Source organism: Tympanuchus pallidicinctus, unplaced genomic scaffold (assembly GCF_026119805.1).
Source record: "Tympanuchus pallidicinctus isolate F22 unplaced genomic scaffold, pur_lepc_1.0 scaffold28, whole genome shotgun sequence".
NCBI classification, from domain to species: Eukaryota; Metazoa; Chordata; class Aves; order Galliformes; family Phasianidae; genus Tympanuchus; species Tympanuchus pallidicinctus.
In genome coordinates this window covers 2,677,720-2,699,392 of record NW_026294745.1, presented here as the reverse complement: position 1 = coordinate 2,699,392, position 21,673 = coordinate 2,677,720, and the positions used below count along the sequence as shown (strand labels likewise).

General features: G+C 57.4%; 1 protein-coding gene across 16 annotated transcripts in view; it reads left to right on the top strand.

Annotated features, from left to right (window-relative positions):
• Nucleotides 1-21,673, top strand: part of NCOR2 (nuclear receptor corepressor 2) — a 163,947-nt gene that overhangs the window by 110,853 nt on the left and 31,421 nt on the right. For all 16 annotated transcript variants that reach the window (XM_052691171.1, XM_052691170.1, XM_052691168.1 and 13 more), the window contains exons 15-20: nucleotides 4,286-4,410; nucleotides 5,339-5,511; nucleotides 7,629-7,691; nucleotides 13,174-13,316; nucleotides 16,839-16,986; nucleotides 18,940-19,498. In XM_052691171.1, the coding sequence (XP_052547131.1) occupies nucleotides 4,286-4,410; nucleotides 5,339-5,511; nucleotides 7,629-7,691; nucleotides 13,174-13,316; nucleotides 16,839-16,986; nucleotides 18,940-19,498 (1,211 nt within the window). The remainder of the gene's footprint in view (nucleotides 1-4,285; nucleotides 4,411-5,338; nucleotides 5,512-7,628; nucleotides 7,692-13,173; nucleotides 13,317-16,838; nucleotides 16,987-18,939; nucleotides 19,499-21,673) is intronic.

The following is a 21,673-nucleotide window of genomic DNA, read 5'->3' as shown; positions in this document are numbered from 1 at the left end:
AGTCAAATCACTTCTCAAAAAACTCAGCAGTGACCCAGAAAAGAAACATTTCCACTTATGGAAAAGCCCTCGGTGATGTTAAGGAGGGATTGCGTGAGCAGGATCCTGTACAATTGCTTCCGTGCTTGGGTGAGATCACTGTGCCATAGGAGGGCGTCCACCAGGCCCCACGTATCAGTGCCCACTGGGCTTGGCTGTGCCAAGAGGCTCCCAGCCATAGAACCATGGAATGCTTATGGTTGGAAAAGACCTCTGAGGTCATCGTGTCCAGGCCTCAGTCCATCACCATGGTGCCAAGGGCCTACCAGCTGCACTCCTCCATTGTCACTGTGCCCCAGTGCTGTCCTGTGGTTACCCAGTGGAGAAGCAGCACGGCCATGGGGCAGCCCTGTGCTCCCTGCTGAGCTCCCTAACATTTCCCTTATCAGATGTGAGCCTGTCCTCCCATTTCTTGTTCACTTCCCCAGCCAACAACATCCAACCCAACGCTGGGCCGTGAGCGATCAAAGCGGTGCAGCCAGCAGACATTCCTCTTGCCCTCCTTGTTTTGGCAGCAGCTTGTTTGGATTTGTGGTTTCTCCCAGGAGCAGAGGGTGCTAAATGTGACCATGAGAAGCCTGGCTCTGTGGCAGTGGGTGGCAGCAGGGGCTGAGGCGTTCCAGACCGACACATCAGAGGCTTCGGGCTCTGGGAGCTGCTTGCATGATACATATATACGTATTTGTGATACATATATGTATATTCATAACCCCTCCTGCCTGTGCTCTGCATCCAGTGTGAAAGCGGGTGGAAGGAGGCACGTGGTAAGCCAGCCCCAGGCCTTCGCCTTATCTTGAGCTGGTTTCAATTTGCAGCTCACTGATTGTGTGTGGTGACCTCGGCCCCAGCTCCCCTGGAGAACGTTGTAAACGCCACGAATCTGAAGTCACCCATGGGAGAAGGGAGTCAGCGGTGCCCCAAGCATGGCAGAGGCACAGCCAGGGGTCTGCAGAGGGGAGGGGACTGGGGGCAGCTCTGCCCAAAGCGTCTGTAGTGACGTAGTCACCGTTGGGAACATGTTGAGTGCAGAGCTCGTGGCTGTGATGCTGGGGTATGCTTGTGGGTAAGGGACTGGTGTGTCCAGCTCTCGGTGTGCCGGGCAGTGCAGGGTGGGGGCTCGCTCCTTTCAGCTGGAGGAGCAGATGGGAGGTGGTTTTTCATAGAATCATTGAGGTTGGAAAAGATCCCCAAGTCCATCTCCAGCCCACCCCCAGCGTGCCCGCTCAGCACATCCCTTAGTGCCACATCTACCTGGTTCTGGGACACCCCAAGGGATGGCGAACCTCCCCAACCTCCCTGGGCAGCCTGTGGCCTTCAGTAGGAGCCCAGGGTGTGGTGATGGTGGTGATGGAGGGGATGTGATCCAGCTGCCAAGTGGCATCCCATGAGCAGGAAATCCAGTGCTGGGGCAAGAGTTCCTCTGAAAACTCTCCCATCCCTGCCCCATCCCAGCAGGATGGAGCTGGGGACTGGCTCAGGGTGGACATCCCCAAGGACCCCCACGGCGTCAGAGGAGAGCGGCACCCTGGGCACGGGGCTGGGCCCAGTGGAGAGTTCTGGGCTGTGCTGTGGGCAGTGAGGTGTCCGCGTGGCTCCGCTCGCCTGCTGCAGCCCGGTGTGTGTGTGTCACCATGGAGGGGACGGGAAAGGCAGGAGCAGTGGTTCTCTGGAGGTTTGGGAGTTTGGAAAATAAATAGCCCTGCGCTGTAGGTTAAAGCTTGGCATCCTCACGGATTAATCACGCCGGCTGCAGCCAGCGCTGAGAGCCCTGGTGACGAGAGCTGTGGTTTATAGATGATGATTCATCGACTCGACTTAGAGCGACCACGTTATTCCAGCAGATTGCAAAATCATAAGAGGAATGTTGTGGTTAGTTTACGGCTTAACTATGCAAATCGTCAGGAAGCCTTCGGAGCCGGAGAACGTAAGGCACAGCGAGCCCGGATGGCTGGGCGCTGAGCGGGGGCCCGCGGCCGGTGGTGGGGCTGGCGGGGAGCAGCGGTGAGCGTGAGCCGGGTGCTGGGGAGGTGAGTGCTGGGGGCTGGGGCGCGATGGGGCTGACGGCAGCACGGCGGCCCTGGCTGGATCCGTATGGCTCCGTCACAGTGCTGTGGGGCTGGGGAGGGTGAAGGTGCGGAGCGGCGTCCCACATCCTCCCACCGAGGGAGGAAGCAGAATGGGAGGAGCCGCACCTCTTCCTCGCTGCTGCTTGTTCCCAGCCAGACCCAGGGCGCTGCAACCTGGGGGGCGGTGAGCAGTGCTGCGAGTTGGTCCGTTCTCAGCTTCGGTGTCTTCGGACCTACCTGGAAGCAGGTGTCCCCTGGATGCGATGTGCCAGGCAGGCAGGGCGAGACAATGTGGGCAGCCGTCCTCGTGTCGTTGCGTGGGACGGATCGGTGGGGCTGCGTGGGGGCTCCCAGCGGGGCTGGCACCGCTCTGCTCCTCCCACTGCTGTGGGGTCGGAGGTGAGCAGATGTTTGGCATTATGGAGCAGCAGTGAAGGAGGCCGCGTGTCTCTGCGGGTTCGGAGTGGGACTGGGCTCTCGTTTGCACGTACAGCATGCGATTTGTCCCGGGGCCTTTTTAAATAAACAGGATGTGTTGGCAGCAAAACCAAACAACGCAATGCTGGGGAGGAAGGGCAGGCGGCAACAAGAACGCTTGGCCTGGGAGGGAGGGATGGAAGGGATGGCCCTGCTCGCTGCCACTGGCCTCTTCCTTGGCCTTGAGCGTGTCCCTTTGCCCCCTGGGTGCCTCTGCCTGGGGCCATGGACTGTGCTTGAAGGGAGGCTCCATCGAGCAGTTTTGTTGCTGGCCCGCAGCTCATCCCACAGCCAACCCACCTGCCGGCCCGCCTCAAAGTGGGGCAGCGTGAATCAGAAGGCAGCATGGGCTGGTAATTGGGGAAGCATTTCCTGGCCCGTCACGCTTTGGGATGGCGTCCCATCCCTTGAATCATCCCGAGCTGGGCCACAGCCAGGGCTAAGAATAGGCGCTGTGCACCATGGGCAGCCTGAGGACGGCCGCGTTGGGGCAAGGGGCTGGCTCCCAGCTGTCACCTCCCTGTGCCCAGTGTCGGTCCCAGTGGCTTCGGGGCTGAGTTTTGGGCATGCAGCACTGGGGCTGGGTGGCCTCTGGTGTTTCTGTCCCCACGCAGTCCTGGCATTGAGCACCATGCCCCAGCTGGAGCAGGGCAAGCACTAGAGGGCATCCTTGGATTAAGATGCTCTCTGCAGTGGGAGAAGCGCTGGTTGGTGTCCCACCACCTTGGCTTAAGACCTCCGCAGAACAAGCCTGGAGTCTGCTGGCCCTCCTCTCCAAAACAAAACACTCTTGAAGAAGGGGTGGAAGCACTACAGAACTAACCTGGACACCGCTCCCCTGCTGCAGCACATGGGGAAGGGCAGAAGCATGGGAGGCGATGGCTGGGACACAGCCTCCTCCTCACGCTCCCACGCAGCCTGGCTCTGGGCAGGTCCCTGCCATCACCGGCAGCTCCTCCTGGGGCTGAACCCATGTGGGGTTCACTGCTGCCTGCAGTGTGACTCAAGGGGTCAAGGAGTTCAGGGCAGTGCGTGCTGGGCCATGCCTCTTGCTCCTCTGCAGCCGGACTCCAACTCACAGCCAGGCTCCCACCAGGTGCCCACTGCTTCTCTGCGGAGTTTGGGACTGGCTTACTGGTTCTGACACTGATGCTGGACCACCTGCTGGGTTTGATCCTTTAAGGCCTCAATCCCAACCTAATCCTGGTGTTGCTGGCTGCATAAAGTAGGAGCAGGATAGCTGAATAAATCATTTCCGCCTCTAATTTTCTTTTTCTCTGAAATTCCTCTCGTTTGCTGGTCACCAAGGGGAAGGGAGGTCAGGGGAACCGGGCCTCCCCAGCATCCTCCTTCCTGCAGCTGTAGAAACAAAATCTGGGAACACCACAACCACCGCGTCCCTCCCTGGTGTCACCATGTGCTCAGCCTCTGTGCTTTGCTCTGCCCCCCAAAGGGCATAGAAGGGCTGCTGCACTGTCTGCCATGGGAGCCAGAGCATGGCATGGCCACAGCTGACCCCACAGCCCCTTATGCCCCCATAATGCTTTCAGCCCTGCTGCGGATGGACACCCCACAGCACGTTTTCCTCCTGGCCACTGCCCCCTGGTGTAGTTTGGCCACAGTTGTTTGGGTTGGCCCAGGTGCTGCCGTGTGTCTGGCCCTGCACTGAGAGTTTGTTTTGTTTTATGTGCCTTGTTTTGCAGCAGCAGCAGCAAATGCCCCGGAGCAGCCAAGAAGAGAAAGATGAAAAAGAGAAAGAAAAGGAAAAGGAGGGAGACAAGGAGGAAGACAAACAGGAAACAGAAAATGACAAAGAAGAGCTGACAAAGTAAGTGAAGCCTTCCCAAGGTCCCCGCTGCCTGCAGATCCCAGGGTGTGGGAGCTCCCAGCTCCTTCCCAGCAGTGCTGGGATGTGGGATGGGATGCAGCGGTGGGACGTGAGGTGGGACACGGGGTGGGATGCAGCAGTAGGATGCAGGACGGGATGCGGTCCAGGGCTGCCTGACGCCATATGGGACTGCGTGTGCTCACCTCCTCCTCTGCAGGGAGGGAAGGAAGGGGAGCGCCTGCCCTCCTGTTCGTTCTCATCCCTGCTGCTCCCAAACATCTCTCTGATGTACTTTCATTTTTAAACCTGCTCAACCCGCACAGCCGCCCTGTTCCTCGGGCTTGTTTTGCTGTTGTGAGAGCCTCCCCGCGCCGCTGGAGCTGGCTGAGCGCAGCCGAGCGCGGCGCTTCACCTTTAGTGTTATTGATGTCAACGTGAGAGCTTCCAGAGTGAGGGATGGGAGCGGTTTTATGGCTGCACCCGCCCCGCTGTCTGACACAGTCATAACTAACAGGGAGCGCCGGAGCTGCGGCGGGGAGAGGCTGGCACGCGGGCTGCTAGCGCTCTGTAATGGGCTTAATGCTTGCTTTAAAGGAACATCTGGCTTCATTATATCCAGGCTGCTGAGACATTTACCAGCAGGTCCTTTTCAGGAAGATAAATGAGGAGGAGGCAGTGATGAATTTGAATGGCCTGGTATTAAACCTGTCTCTGTCAGGTCCCTGCGTGCAGGCGGTGGTGGAGCTGCAGCCAGCTGCAGAACGACCCCCCCACCAGCAACCCCAAATTAGGCAGGAAGAGGGTCTGCGTGTGCAAAGAATGCTGACCCGCCCCTCCAAAAGCTCCCCTAGCACGTGCAGGGAGACGGTTGTGTGACCTAAAACCGATGGCAGCCCAACGGTGATTTCTTCTCTCCCTGGTTTTGCAGGGACAAGAACGACGACACATCCGGGGAAGACAACGATGAGAAGGAAGCCGTCACCTCCAAAGGCCGCAAAACCGCCAACAGCCAGGGCCGGCGCAAGGGCCGCATCACCCGCTCCATGGCCAACGAAGCCAACAGCGAGGAGGCGGCCACGCCGCAGCAGAGCGCTGAGCTGGGTGCGTAGCGGGGAGCGCGGGGGGCACGTGGTGTGCTGTGCTGACCAGCAGCGGTGTGTGCCAGGAGCCAGCGCCCTGGCTGTGCGCTCAGAGCAGCGTTTCCCTGCTCGGTTCCCCGATCTCCCCGTGTTTGTCCCCAGTGCTCTTCTGCCCCATCCGACGGCCGCTCGGGGTAGGCAGGAATTGTAGCGTCCGTAGCCCCATTCGTGTGCATCTGCCTCTGGCATTTGCAGCCCTGATAGTGGTTACCCGTGGAAACTGACTTAGAGCAGCAAATAAATGAAGGAATTTGGCTGATTTTCCAATGTTTTGTACTCCGTCAAGTACAAAATTATGACCGCACCACCTAAGGCAAGTGAAAATAAAGCAGGGTGACTCCTCTCGGTTTCCTTTCCCCGCGGTTCCTTGCTCGCTCTGTTCCATGTGCTATAAATCACCCGGAGGTGTTTCGCTCCCTGTTCTCTGCTGACAACTGGCTGAAGCCTGATGGCGGGCGCTGCTCTCGTACCGCTGATATAAATAGTGCTGTGCACAGTGGAGCCCTGTGCTCCGTCTCAAACTTGTTCAGCAGTGCTGCAGAGAAGCAGCAGATAACGCCAGTAACTCAGATGGGATTTTTCATCCTGGTATCCCAGAGCTGAGTGTGTGGGGAGGAAAGGCTTCAGACCATGTTTGATTGAGAAAAGGAAATGGATGGATTTCAATGGCAGATCTCAGCAATTGGTTACCCTTTTTGTCTCCAATCGTGCTTTAATTTAGGTTGGCGAAGGAAGTTATTGCATTCTAAATACTGATTGAACATTAAAAAACAACACAAAACCATACTGTGGTTTAACTGCAGCGTGCCGGAGCTCCCAGTAGGCATCTGTTACATAACTGCACAACCTCAGTAAATATCGTTAATCAAAGCAAGCGGGCCATCGCTCTGACGGCTCCTTGCCGTGCAGTCACAGTCATCTCAGAGCTGAGCCTTGTGACACACGGCTTCAGGTAAATGAGAGAGCACTGGGGACACTCAGCTTCAAGGAAGTGAGAGATGCAGCCCTGCCTGGTCCCAGGGAGGGCATAGCTGGGAGGTCTCCATTTCCCTGAGCTATGGAGCTGGAGGAAGTGCCCTGCTCGGGTGGCACCTGCAGCTGTGCCCCACAGCCTGGGGAGAGAATCCCTCCATCTCAGGCACTGATGCATCCTCCTGCCAGGTTCAGGCCCTGGAAGGTGCTCCCTTCCTTGTCCATATCCTCCAGCCTAACCTACCGGCCTGTTTTCCATTCTAAAAGGACACTGTCAAAACATCTCTCATCACTGTTGAAATAATGCTTCGCCTGTTGTTTGGCTGCATTGGCAGCCCAAACCGGAAATCTGTTTCCTTACCGCGTTGTTTTTTTTGCCTCTGACTCACAGCCTGGCTTGTTATTGTAGGGTTTGCTCTCGTGCCAGGCTGCCAGTGGGACGGGTGTGCAGTGCTGCACACAGGACCCCAGGGTCCCCACACCGGGTGTGGGGTGGTGACAGCCATCCCCTGCTCTCCCTGGTGCCCTCTACTACTGCACAGCCCTCGGTCGGTCCCCCCCAGATGAGGCTCTGGGATGTCCCAAAGCGCAGTGACAGGGTTGCTGTCCCTAGCAGCCACTGTCAGCAGGGCTCCCTTGGCAGATGCAGTTGGTGTGCCCGAGTCGCCAAGGTGACGCTGTTTCTCCGTCTCTGCTGAGGGTGATGGTCCCACCCCACGTCTGCCACCTCCAAAGCACGCAGCCGGTGTCGGCTCCAGCTTAGGTACCTGTTGTTGGCGGGCCAGAGAGCGTGGCACCCGTTCAGCAGGAAATATGGTGCCTCCTTCGAGCCATCTGGCCGTGCTTCCAGCCCCAGAGAAACCAAAGCGGAGCCGTGCGTCACTGCGCTGCATCCCGGGAGGGTGCTGCACATGGGCTGCCGTGCCCCTCCTGCGGCAGGGCCGGGGACACGGCGTCTGCGGGTGGGTTTGGGATGCGGTGCCCACCGCATCAGTTTGAGATGTCTGTGTGGTTTGGTTTGGAACGGGTTGTGTGGGGTGGATTTGGGATGTGGTGCCCATGGGCTCGCTCAGCCCATCCCGCTGACTGCTCTCCTTCCTCTTCCAGCCTCTCTGGAGATGAATGAAAGCTCTCGCTGGACTGAAGAGGAGATGGAAACGGCAAAGAAGGGTAAGAAGCCACTTTCTTTCTTCCTTGCATGGTGCTGACGGGTTGGGGGGAAGCGAGAGGGGTGTCAGGTGGTGCCGTGTGGGCCCGAGGAGCTGTTTGGATCCCTGGGATGGCAGCATGGGCGCAAGGAGGACGCCTCGCTGGATGTTCCAGGTGTGCATGGTGCCAGGCTCAGTTCCGCACCTCTCCAAAGCTCCATCCTTGTGGTGATGAGCCCTGGCGCAGGCACTCAGCATTCCTGAGCCGATTCAAACCTTTGCTGAGGCCATCTCTAGAAGTGCTGTGCATGACACCTCCCTGCCTGCACTTCTTGCAGTAACGGTGCTCGCCATTCTCTTGGCCCAAATCCCGTCCTGTTGCTCTGCTGCCGAGTTGCCAGCTGTGCGTCCTGCCTGCCTCACTGCTGCTCCTCCTTGTCCAGGAGGGCTGTAAGCGCAAAATTGAAATGGAAATGAGTGCTGTTTGGGAAGTGCACCTGCTCCAGGGATGCTGGTGGCACGTTCCAGAGCTCCCAGGTGCTGGTGGAGCTGCGCAGTTGGATTCCTTTGCCTCTGAATGTCCCAAAGCGCTTGGCTCACTTGCCTTAAACCATTCCAGCCCTCTTTGCAGCCCAGTGCCAATCCTGTGTGTTGCTGCACGCTGCTCTCCATAGATGCAGACTTAATGGATAGACGTTAATCAGGCAGCGTGGCACGGTGCCAGGCGTGGGGTGAGCAGGTGCCGGGAGGGGAGCGCTGCCGCGGGGACCTTTGTTTTGGAGATTGCATCTGGTTGCAAGAGAAGTGCCTCTCGCTGTTTGATGCTGGATGTGCACTGAAGGATTCCTAAAAGCAGTGAAAGATGAAGTGTGTGAGCACGTTTCTGCTCCTGTAAGCTGGGCCTGGGGACCTGGATAGGGTAGGGGTTTGCTGCGTGCTGATGGCTGGTGGTGTTCCGGCACCCGCCCCGTGCTGGGGAGCTGGCAGCAGGGCCAGCAGCCTCATGGGGAAAGAGCAGAGCTGCACAGAGCGCTTCCAAGTAGGAGAGGGCAGGAGTGTGTCTGTAGGGAGAGACAATAAAGGGGAGTACTGTGTTATTAAAGTTAACCGGGGGAACGAAAACCTAGCGAGAGGAAAGTTCTTGCTTAATGACACTTTTATTATGCAATAAACTTTGATTCACTCATCTGTCAAAATGTGCTGAGATGGGTATAATTACGGGGTAGCGTGTTTTTCTGGTGCTGTCTTGCTGAACAGGGGCTGTGATTACAGGTAAAAGCGGGAGGTTTTGGCTAACCAGGCTGCTCAGCACTGATCCCCGTTGCATTTTGGGTCTGGCCGAGCTGGGTACTGCTCTGTGCAAGGCAATGTCTGGGCATCTGGGGGATCCCAAGCACGCAGGAGCCGGAGGCGGGCTGGGGAGGATTGCCCCATGCCCCACCAGGGCTGTGCCACACAGCAGCAGTGGAGTTGAACTCGATGAACCAGGAGGTTTCCACATGACCTTGGTTACTCTTTAAGCCTGCTATCTGTTCTCTCCCCAGCTCTGGGTTTTCCCCCACTGCCAGCCTCTAACAAGTGGTTTTGCAGTTTTGCACTCCCAAAAGCTGTCACGTGCCAATGGCAGCTTCTTGCTCATCGGAGCTCCTCCCAGGCCGTGCCAAGGCTGTGTGCTCCTGGCACGAAGGACAGAGGCAATACGGTGCTCCCTGTGCTGTTCCTCCTCTGCTGGGACGGAAGGGCAGGACTGGGCAGCCTGGTGCTGCCTGCAGCACCGTGTGGGCACATCCCGTGCAGGCAGGGCACTGTGGGAGTGCTGTGAGTTTGCTTTCCATCACTGTGAACGTGGAACAGCAGAGGAAAGGGCTTTTGGAAGAGCTGAGGCTTGTGGTGACGTGGGGCCCGGTGTGCTGGCTGTGTGAGTGCTCTCATGTGAGCCTTTCGGTGTTTAATTCAGAACGTGAGAAGCCAATGTCAGAGAGCTAAATAACCCGTGAAAACTCCTCAATAGTTCATTTTGGGCAGATGCACGATATTTCCTTGGATACAGGAGGTGGGTTTTTTTTGTTGTGTTCTTTTTTTTTTTTAAGGGCTGATTTCCAAAGCAGCACAGAATGTAAGATGAATTTTGGACCAGGCTGAACCTTTTTTTTTTTTTTTTCTTTTTTTTTCCCAGTCCCCATTCTGCCCATGAAACTAAAAAAAAAGAAAAATTTTTTTTAAAAAGTGGTATTTTCTTTACAAAACATTCATCTCTTCCCATTCTGGCACTGCCAAACCACATCAAGCACGGCCCCGCATAGCGCTGCCACTGTGCCCCCCCGGTGCATCTGGGAGGAATGCTTCTGCCTCGTGTAGGAGAGCTGCGAGGATTTGCTCAGTGAGTGTCAGCGAATGGCACACAAAAGGCCTGTCAGGGGGAAACGCTGGGTAATTACTATAATTTACAGCCCACATTTTAATTTTGAGCATTATTTTTTCAACAATGAGGGAGCGGGAGTAATATCCGAACGGGGTGAAGAGAGAGAGCGCGAGGATGGCGCCGGGCTGCGGGCCGGGGCAGGAAGAGGGGAGGTAGGAGAGGGGCTGGGGAGGCCGCGGCGCTGCGGGGATGGACGCCCGCGGGCCAGGTGAGCGTGCTGGGGCCGGTGGCTTCCCAAGGGCGGGCTGTGCGCCCTGCCCGCCCCGTGGGGCCGTGTGCGCGCTGCCGGCTGCTGGCTGTGCGCATCACTCACCTCTTCGTGCCGCGGTCTCCCACGCGTGGCAGCAGGGGAGGGCGATGCGCGGAGCTGCTGTCAGCGCTGCCGACCCCGCGTTCGCAGCACCGCGGGCTGCGCGGTGCAGGCGGTTCTCCAGGGCCGGGTTATGGCACGTCTCGGCTGTGCCAAAAGCGGCTCCATCCCTGTACTCCGGGTGCGAGAGAGGCCGGGTGTCGTTCTGGAAACCGAAGCATCGCACCCAATCCCGCCGCCGCGGCTCCCAGCCTCCCGCTGCGCCGTGCTCCTCCATCCCTCCTTCGGGGCAGGAGCTGTGCCCGCCCTGCGCCGTGCCGTCGATGCCCCGCGCTCCCTGTGCTCGTCCTCAACCTCTCCAGCGGGGCACCGCGCCGGGCTCGCGCCTCCCCAAAGAAACGCGCCTTTGATTCACTTCGGAGCGGAGGAAACTATGAGCCCAGCTTTGTTTCCCTGGATCCCTCCCCCTGCGCCGACATTCAGATGAGAGCGAGGGAGACAGAAAGTGAGAGAGGGAGGGAGGGAGCCGGTGCCAAGCGGCCGCACCCCTTGTCAGCTTGGGTCAGCGCCACGTTCGTTATTAATGCTCTGTCTAGAGGTCACATTCAGATGCAATGAGCCCTGGGTCAGCCAGAGGAACAGATTAGAGCTCGCTGCTCCGCACACGGCGCGGCACCGGCTCCGTCCACGGGCTGCCAGGAGCGGGGCTGCGGCTGCTCCCTCCCCTTTGCCTTTCTGCTGCTTTTTCTTTCTTTTTTTATTTATTATTATTTCTTGGCAACGTCGGGCATCTCCTGAAAACTGCACAGCCCCCTCCCGGAGCTCGGGGCTGCGGAGCGAGGAGCCGGGGAGCTCACACCGCTCGTGCTTCCGACGCCCGCGGAGCGTTGCGTGGCCGGGCCATGCGTCCCCCCCGGCTCCGGGCGGCGGGGTCAGCAGCCCCCTCCCGCCCCTGACCCGCTTTCCAGCCCCAGCAGCCGCTCCAGCCGCCCATGGCTCTGCGATCCTCTCGCCCCCAGGATTTAAGGAACCGGCTTTGCTTTCTTCTCTTTCTCCGCCCGCTGCGAGGGAACGAAAGCAAAATGAGCGGGGAGGGCGCGAGCGCAGCTCTCGCAGCGCTTGGCAGCGGGCAGCCGTGCCCGGGGGGGCTTTGAGGAGCGCCCACCGCCCGGCCCGCTGCATGCTGCGGCTGTGCTCCCTGCCCGGCGCAGCGCGACCTGCGGCACGTAAGTACGGCAGTGGGGTCAGCGCGGGGGGAGGATTGGGGCAGCGCCGTGCCGAGCCTCTGCCGCACCCGTAACTCCGTTGGATGGGGCTTTGGTGAGGCTGCCGAGCCGGGTGTGCGGCGTGCCTGTGTGCGTGGCGTGTCCCCTGTCCCTCCCCGTGCAGAGGCAGCAGGTGTTGGGGGTTTTGTGTCAGGGTTTTGTGCGTGGCGGCAAAGGTTGCTCTCCGGTGGGGACCGTGGGCTCCATCTGCTCCCGTTTGCCAGGCTGGGTCCCGCTGCAGATCCCAGCAGAGCCCGGCTGCTGGTAAACCTTTGCCCTGGGCACAGCAAACCACCCTGGCCCCCAGCATTGCGCTTGGTGCTGTGCTGAGCCCAGGGGCACTGAGCCAAGGGGACGATGAGCAAGGGGCCGGTGGCTTGTTTGCTTTGGGGCAGCAGCCTGGCTTGTGGCCCGGGGGGAGGGCTGCCCTGAGCAGTTGGTTACCGGACATCCCCTTTTTTTTTTTTTTTTTTTCCCTTTTCCCTTTTTAAGCAGCATGGTGATGGAGGTTGCAAGTTTTGCAGGCTGGGAACTGCAGAGTTAAAGCTCCAACTTGCTTCTTGGCTTGCCCCGGCCTTTTGTGGTGCTCAGCGCTGTGTGATGCCTGCGTGCTGCGTGCAATTCGATAAGCCCCGGTGCTGGGACAGGGCAGGATACAGCACAGCTGCGGCTTAACCCTTGCTGTGCCGGGTCGCAGGAGTGGCTGTTGGGCTGTCAGTGAGGCACAGCTCCCAGGTGCATGCATGGCCACCACGGGAGCCTTAACCTGGGACATGCTGAACTCTGCAGCACCAGAGCTGGTAGCAGCCTGGAGAAAGATTGCGGAGACGTGCGGGCAGTCCCTGCTCCCATGCTGTATGCATTGTGGCCTCTGTTCTGGAAAACCCCTTATAAAAGAGGAAAGTGGTTTTTGCAGGTTCATTCCCTGCAGGTTTTCAGCTCTTGCAGTCACCATTTGCAGCAGCACCGTGCTCAGGCTGCCTGTCCCATACAGGTGGTGCTGGGCAGGAGCTGGGAAGCAGTGCCTGCAGCATCACACTGAGCGGACCCAGGGCATCCATCCTTGTGCCCATGCCCCACGTTGCTCACTGCTCCAACACACCATATCTGCATGACCTGCACAGTCCCAGGCCTGCAGGAGGGGGATGGCACCTGTGGGTGCCCACGCAGGGATGCTTCCTCATCCACCCTGCCCTGTCCTATCTCATGCTGGCAGGGTTCTGGACGTGGCAGTGCTGTCCTAAGGGGAGGGGAACACCTGCCTCTGTGCTGTGGCTGCGGGATGTTCTGTTCCTGAGGCACTCAGCTCAGGGCCTTTTTTCCCCATGGAAAGACAAACAGGCCATCCCAAGTCATCCTGGGAAGCCCTGCAGACGGGTGCTGTGATCATACTGTTCCTGCAGAGCTTGGCGTGCGCTGCGGGTGTTTCCCATCCTGTGCGGATAATGCTGTCCTCGTGCTAGCCCATCTGGCCCTAAACCCTTCTCCTTCCCTCCTGCTACCACAGGTCTCCTTGAGCATGGGCGGAACTGGTCGGCCATTGCCAGGATGGTGGGCTCCAAGACCGTGTCACAGTGCAAGAACTTCTACTTCAACTACAAGAAGAGGCAGAACCTGGATGAGATCCTACAGCAGCACAAACTGAAAATGGTGAGCGCCTCGTCCCAGGAACCTGCCCAGTCCTGCAGCTACTGGGGCACCAAGGTGTTTTGGAGAACGGTTTGGGGTGGAGACCTGGGAGCACGAATGGTGCAGATGGGGCTGCCCAGCAGATCCTAGGAGCTCTGTGGGAGGGCAGCTGCCAAAGGGATTCAGGAGATTGGGACAATGCATGGAAAGGAGGCGCTGAGCCCAAAGCTGTGGTGGTAGGACAGGTGTTGTGCAGGGAGGGCTGATCTTGGTGGTTATCTTTGTGGCATGCGTGCATCTCTCTGCGCCTTGGTTTCCCAGTGAGAATGGCTGACGCTGCTTTTCTGCCGTACGGTCCAGAGTATGAATGAAGTGGGGCTCATTGAGTGTTCTGGAGATAGCACAGACCACTAAGAGCAGCCGAGGATTATAATTATTTCATCTGTAGAGTATCCTGGGGTTCCCGGTTTCTGGCTAATAGAATTCACATGGCCAAACCCCCAAGGGGTGCTTTGAAAATGCAAAGGACAATGTTCAATGCAGGAATCTCTCCAAGCAAGCTATTACAGCAAGAGTAAAAAGAAAGACAGGAAAACATTCAATGACTCACCCAGGAATTTAATATCCTAGTCAGTCTATAGGAATGAGAGAGAGAAGACATTGGCGATTCTTTTCTTATTAATTCTCTATGCACAGAGACTCTCCTGTGTTCCTGTATTTCACCAAATTGTTTTTAGAAGCAGAGCAAACGATACAAAAGGCAAAAAATATAAAGACTGCAATGAAATGTGCATAAAGCCCTCTGAATGTAAAATGTTATAAAGATATCTTTGTTCATTACGGGGGAGCATCTGAAATAAGATCATGCTGCTTAGCTGGCAGTGGACTCGGTGTTTATTAATTTACTCCGCTTCCTAATGTCTCAGAAATTATATCACAGAAGGGTTTTTCTGCAGAGCCACATTTCTCCCTGCCTCCGTCCCTCCAAGGCAGCGCTGCGCTGCTCCCGTCTAATTGCTCACTCTCACTTGCAGTTGATATCAGCATCATCATTTTATTTTCTGAGCATTTGAGGCAATGGGATTTGGTTTTGTCAAAGAACAATGAGCGTTCAGCTGTTATTTATTGTTCTCTATTGTTTTGTGGCAACAGCAGATGCCAGAAAGCTGAGTAAAATGAAAGAACAACCGAGATTAAATTGCCATAGACCTTCCTTCCTGACTCCTAAATATATTCACGAGCAGACCGAGCCTCCTAATCCCCTCCTGTAGCCAGCACTGGGCCTTGGCCTGCGCACAGCACGCATGTGGCCGTGGTGTCGTTGTGTGGGTTTGTGTGAAATGCCCAGATTGCCCCCTGCCCTCACAGCAGCTATCGCTGATCGTGTGCGAGGAAATCACTTGGCACTGCCTTTCTTCCTTTTGCTTAATGAGAGTAAACGCAATTAGCAGCTCTCGTTAGTTTCCCAAATGGGGCTTGCTAATAGTGTAGCCCCTCGTCCTGTAGGTGTGAGGTGGGGCTGCAGGGCTCGCTGGGATTGGGGAGCTATGGGGTTGAGCAGTGGCCATCACCAGCTGAGGATGGGTGAATGGAGCCTGGAAGTGTCCTCGTGCCCCAGAACACGTCACAGAGTCCTGCAGAGCCTCAAGGCCTCGCTTTGTCTGCACAGCATGTTTTGGCTCAGGCTTGCTGTCGGGTAGCTCAGATGTGTCCCAGCATCGCCGTCTCGTTGCCTTGACCTTCTGCGTGCCATGCTAATCTCAGGGGAAAGGGGGGCACATGGATACGTGGTGTCCTCACACCCTTCTCATCAGCAATTGGAGATAAGGTGCTGTCTTCACTGCCACCTCCTTGCTGAGTGCTTGCTTTGGTCCAGGACTTGATGATCCTTGTGGGTCCCTTCCAACTCTGGATGTTCTGTGATTCTAGACACTGCCTGGGCTTGTTGTGGTGCGTACAGCTGCGATGGGTGAGGGATCCCCAGGCTGCTGCCAGTGCTGCTTGGTTGCTGCCAGCAGTGTTTCTGTGATTCCCTGCTCTTCACGGGGTGCAGGACAGCCTGGCGGCCTCTTGGGCAAATCCAGCATGGTTTGTGCAGCGTGCCAGGGTTTGGGGTGGGAGGCTGAGGCTGTCCCCGCCGTGGTGGGCAGAGAGGTGCTGGGATCACTGCTCTGTCCTGCCACCCCAGTCTGCATCTCACCCATCTGTGCTGTCCCTAACTGTGGCATTTTTGAAGCTGCAGTTGAATGGGATATCTCCCATTTTGTTGCTGCGAGCCTGTTCCAGTGGCACCACCTCCCAGAGTGCCAAGAAACACCTGGTAGGCAGAGAGTAGAGGCTGGAATAACACAAAAGGAACTGGGCAAATGGCCATGGCACCTCCTTGCAGGCTCACTGGTGGTCGCTCAGATTAAGTGGAGCACGTGGTGATGGCGGGGATGCCTGGCTGCAGGCTCGGTCCACGGAGCCTCTGGATTGCTGGAGGTGTAGAGGATCCCTGGGTGCAGCAGGGATCTGGATGCCGCTGCCCCAGGGCCGCTCGTGCTCTGCTCATTCCCCAGTGAGGAGCCCGCTGGAGGCTTGCACTGAGTCACAGACCCGTGAGTGAGAGGCAGAGAGAAGCCTTTGCCATAGTAACGTAGGGCTTTGTCATCTCATTAGCATGATGGGGAACTGCTGCTTCAGAGCAAAACCTGCTGTTAGCAAAGTGCTGCTCGGCCAAGGTGCGAGCGCAGGGCACAGCGACCTGGCACAGGGGGGATGGGGTGGGATGGGGAGCTTGCAGCACACAGTACTTTCTCAAGTGCCTTTTTTTCCTCTCTCCTGCCCGGTTTGATAAAAATAGCCTTTGAGCAAGCAGCGTTTCTAAGCAAAAAGCTGTATTTGTTTGTTTTATCTGGAAGTTTTTTAAAGGATTGAAAAGTCGGGGGGAGGGCAGGGCCCAGCTCTTCCCAGCGCACAGATCCAGCAGCAGAGTTAACGTTTCCGCCATGGCTTTATCTTCTCATCCATGTAAATAAACGTCCTACACACGTCATCCGTGTGGGGCTTGCAGGGAGAGCCGGAGATGATGGGCCTGTTCCTACTGGTAATATTTACTTAAGCAACAAGAGCAGGAAACAATAGCAAAAGCGAGACTTTTCCTTGGGGTGGGCAGCAGGCAGCAGCATGTGAGCCCTTGCGGCTGTGGCACGTGGCCCCTGGGGTGCACAGCATTCAGACACCACTGAGTGGAAGGCAGAATCCTGCACCCACTGTCTGCCCCATGCGTGGGGTGCAGCATCCCCAGGGCTCCCCCAGTGTTGTGCTCCCCAGGAAGGGGCAACTCCGAGCACATTTGTGTACCAGGTCCTTCTCTGCCCTTGGGTGAGACTGTGCCATGGGGCTTCTGGATGGTGAGTGTGCTCCTCCTCCTTTTTGGAGGGTCTGTCTCATTAAGGCTCAGGGCTGGGGTCACCGTGGTGGTGGTGGCCCTGTTGTCCGTGCCGTGCATCTGCTGTCCTCCTCTGCTTTCCGTCTTACCTTCCTTTTCCTCTTCCCCAGGAGAAAGAAAGAAATGCTAAGAGAAAGAAGAAAAAAGGCACCGCCACTCAGAACGAGGAAGCTGCCTTCCCTCCTGTGGCTGAGGATGAGGAGATGGAGGTGTCGGGAACGAGTGGCAATGAGGAGGAGATGGCCGAGGAGGCCGAAGGTGAGGTGCCCAGGGACTGCAGGGGGGGCGCAATGCCAGCACTTGGAGGGCAGTTCCAACATTTTTGGGTTTCAGGCCTCGAGGGTTTCAAACTGCACTGGGTCATTGCCCTCCTGCTGCGTCTGTCTGGGGGATGGTTGTTTTGGAGAGGTCATGCAAAGGAAGAGCTTCAAACATGGCCATCCCCATCCCGTTGGGTGGGTGAGCTCTGGGGGCTGCCGCAGGTTTGGAGCAGCGAGGCTGGAGGGCTCAGCCGATTATTTCCTCCTTGTTCCCCTTTTAAGGGAGCATTTACCTCTCTCTCAGCCCTACCAAAGAAAGGAAACAACTTGAAAGTGACAATTTTCAGCTATTTATCGCTTAGAAAGCATGGCAGTGAGTTTGGAGAAAATGTGCATAATTTTCCAACAATAGCCCCATTTGACTTTTGTCAAAGTAATTTAATAACTTAACCAGCAGTGCTGGCACCCTGCTGCTTCCTGGCCTTAGCACCCAGGCTAATGGGACTTGAAATGGGAAATCTTTTCAAGTCATTGTTGAAAGTGACTCATTACGAGGCAGATTCCAGGTAAATCTTTGTGCGAGGTGATACGTGACTCAGAGGCGCAGAGCAGAAGGTGGTTATTGCTCTTTGTAAGAGCAGTTGAGAGGAAACAATGTCGTTTTGAGCTTAAAGACAGATCTGACATGCTCAGAGGCTTTCCCTTCCCGGTCCCCAGTTCCCATTCCTCCTGTTGGACAGAGGGGACTGGTGCTGGAGCAGCACACTGTGCTCACATGGCTGAGCCCTCGGGATCTCTGCAGCCCCTGTGTGCAGAGCAGCACTGAGCAGGAGGGTCTGACCCCACTCACTGCGAATCCCATTCCTGTTGTTCCTGAGCAACTGCATTTCACTCATTCATTTCATTCTTTAACGCTAAGAAATAAATGTTGGAGAATGGTGAGAATCCCAATGTGCTCCTGGCACATTTTGCTGCCAAGCAGAAGACTTTGGATGTGCACAGATGTACGACTCTCAGGACACATCGTGTATCCATGTCACTTGTTTCCCTGCAAAACATGCTGCTGTAGAGAGACAAAAGGGAAAGCTGTGGGAAAGCCCCTGTGTCCATTTGGAGATGAGCCTAAGAGTTGTGTCCGAGAGCTGTGTGGTCTCCTGGCCCTTTATAGGTGAATATTGGTCACAGACCCAACCTCTCAGCAGTTTCTTCATCTGCCACGGTGTGTGGGCACTTGCATTTCCAACTCATTTCGAGCCGTTAGATTTGCAGATGATCCTTCACATTTACGGTGGCACAGGCTGCCCAGAAAGACTGTGGGTGCCCCATCCCTGGAAATGCACGAGCCAAATTTGGATGGGCCCTGGGCAGCCTGATGGATGGGAGGCAGGGGTTGGGGCTGGATGATCTTTAAGGTCCCTTCCAACCGTTCCAACCCAATCGTTCTATGATTCTGTGTTTTAATGATTAACCTGTCCTGCAGCACTGGCAGAGCTTTGCTTTCTCCGACCCTGACCTCCTTTCTTTTGCCACTGGCAGCTTAAGCAGCAACAAACAGGCGCGGTGTTTTGGGCCGGCCCCAGCTGCCCCGGGGCTGGCAGAGCTGGGGCCATGGGCACCATAAGTCACATGCCGTGCCAACAGCAGCCCTGGGAGTGGGGCCGAGCTGTGGGGCAATGGGTGAGAGAGGCCACCAGGGAGCGGGGCCAAGTGTTCCATCTGCACCCCGCGTCCCAGTCGCTTGGTCTCTGGGTTGGATGGGTTTAGTGGGTTTTGAGGGGTGAGACCCCGGGTTCATCCCCCTGCCAGGGATCCCAGCAGCACGCTCCGAGCTTCGGGATCGTCTCCTCTTCGGAGCGCAGGCGTTCTCCTCCCTTGGGAGGGGGCGGAGGCAGCGGTATGGGAAGTGAGAATCTCAGCCCGATCCTTATTTTTATTTCTTCCCTTTTCTCAGCTGCAGTAAATAACAGCTCCGACACCGAGAGCATTCCCTCGCCAAGGCCCGAAGCCAAAGAGGGAGGCGAAAGCGGGGCCAAGGCACCGCCCGGGCCGGGAGGTGACTCCGGCACGGAACCGGCGCTCAAGTTGGAAGAGGCTCCCACACCCCCCGACACCGCTGCGGCCCCCGCTGCCCCCGCCACCAACCCCGCTCCCACCGCCAGCCCTCCTCCGGAGGCCCCCAAAGCGCCCGGCAGCGAGGAGAAGGCGCAGGAGGAGCTGGTGGTAGACGTGGTGAAAACGGAGGAGCCGGAGGAGAAGGCGAGCGAGGAGCCCTGCAAGAGCGAGGTGAAGGAGGAGGGCGAGGACAGCCAGGAGAAGGACAAGGGGAATGACAATAAGGCAGAAAGTGGCGTCGGCAGCGTGGGGACGGCGGAGGCTGAGGGGACGCCCAAGGCCGAGAAGAAGGAGGGCCATAAAGGCAGCAAAGGCCAAGGGGTGAACCCCGACAGCGACTCGAGCGCGACCTGCAGCGCCGATGAGATGGACGAGCAGGATGCCGTGGACAAGAGCAGGTAGGAGTGGGGAGAGGTGTGTGAAAGATCGCTTCCCCGGGCTCAGGGACGTTCCGGACTGTCCTCACACGGCAGTGGCCCTTTGGCAATTGCGTACACAGGGCCCATGGCAGTGTCCCTGGACAGTGGCTGCAGGCAGGTGCTGAGCGCAGAACCGCTGCATCTGCTGCTCACAGCCCATGTGGGTGACGCAACAGAGCGGGATGTGCCCTTGGGGACAGCTGAGTTATGCGGAGGCGTAGACTGGGCCGCCTGTGATCAGGGCTGGGAACAGATTTTCTGTCTGAGTCGATGCTGGCAGGGGAGCGGTCGTGTTCCCAGCGCCAAGAGGGGAGAGCTGCTGCCCCTGCGGGGATGCTGCTGGGATCTGTAGAAGTCCTGGTTGCAAGGCAGAGTGGTGAGGGCTGTGCGAGGAACTGCAGGAACAGCAATGGGGCTGAGTCCCACAGCCCCCCAGCATCTGACCATCCTGCATTGCTCCTGGGACAGGGAGGGGAAGCACTGCGCTCTTCAGAGGATGAATGTCCTGTTCCCCTCCCGTCCCTTTCCAACATGGCCACGGAGCTTTCCCCAGCCAAGAGCCTCACAAATGGGACAAGGTTTCTTGTTGTGTTTTGTTTTTGTTTTTTTTTTTAAGAATAGACATAAATACATGTGTCTTGTAGTGTTGTTTTCTCTGGTAGCTCCTACTTCCATCCACATGGCTCTTGGGTCAAGATGGACCTCCTGAATTCTCCCCTGCATGACACGGAGGGACGGAAGCCCCTCTTTGCTCTTGTCCCGGTGCTGGACTGGGACCAAAGCTGGTGTCCTGCATCCAGTGTTCTGTGTCTGGTGTTCTGTGTCCCTCCTGAGATGGATGCCCCAAGGCCAGTCAGGCTGTAACGCTGCACTATGCATGGGGCTATTTACAGCGCAATCAGGTGTAGCAGTGGCATGAGATGATAGGAAGCTGTCATGCATCTGTACCACCTGTAACCCAGGAGGGTGCTGGCTCTGATGCAGGAGCATCCATCTGTCACATGCCCATGGGAGCAGCCCCTTGCTGGCAGTAATGCAGGCAGGGATAGGGATGCTGTGGATGCAGCTGGCCATGGCCCTGCGGTGAGGCCAGGGCCTCTTGGCTGGGTGCTACTCTCCAGCAGTGGAAGGAGGCCAGCACCACCCCTCCCCGCCCTCTCCTCCTTCCCAGACAGGAGAAGCCTCCCTACGAGAGGGAGCGAGGCCAGCAGCAAGGCTCCACGCCTCTCATCCAGCATTAACCCAGCCCAAAAGGGACAGCAGCACATTTGCCAGCTCCCAGCTGTGAAAGAGCCACATCTTCTTGGGAACAACTTTTCCATTCCAGGCTCTTTCATGAGTCAGTGCCTATCAGCTCATCAAACAGTTACCAGTTTCTAGGAATATTAAGCATAACAGGAATCCGTCTGCTGCTCGGGCACTCCTGATAGCACTCTGCCGGTAAGGTGCAGGTGATGTCAGGGCTGCTGGTGTGCTGTGCCTGCAGCGCCCAGCGAGACACAAAGCTTCAGCTGCCATGGATCCTCGCAGGCGGTTACCGCAGCGCCGCGTGACTCACGAGCACACAGGCAGAGGCGAGGAACGGGATGGGGGTGCCACGTGGGCCACCCCGTCTGGGACGGCGCTGGGCACGTGGGCAGTGCTCACCCACCCACCCGTGGTGCTGGGCTGGGTGGCCAACCTGTGCTGGGGACAGCAAGGGATGGAGGGTGGCCGAAGGATGTAGCGGTCGCTGACTACCTTGGGTCCTCCTGAGGTTTGTGCTGGGATGGAGTCACAGCCTGAGCTCGTCAGGGCTGGAGGAGGCAGCGGGTTGTCTGTGGTTACATGCAGCATGTGCTGTAGGAGGGCTGCCTCTAGCACTGCCAGTACTGCAGTTCAGTGGGAGGTCACGCCAGATGGGAACGCGTGTGTGAGGCCACGCACATCTCCCCAGTGCAGATCTGTGGTGTCGGGAGGCAAGGAGATGCTCGCTGTACCGAGGCTGTGTTACCTTTGCGCAGTGGTTACGCATGAAAGAAATAGAGTTTGGGCCACCTGGGAAGGGCCGTGGGATGGTGTGATGTTGGGTCATCTTGCAGTTCAGCCAACCCCTCATGGAAGCTGAAGGAGTTTGGAGGATGCAGTGCCCTGTTCATCCCAAAGCTTCATCCC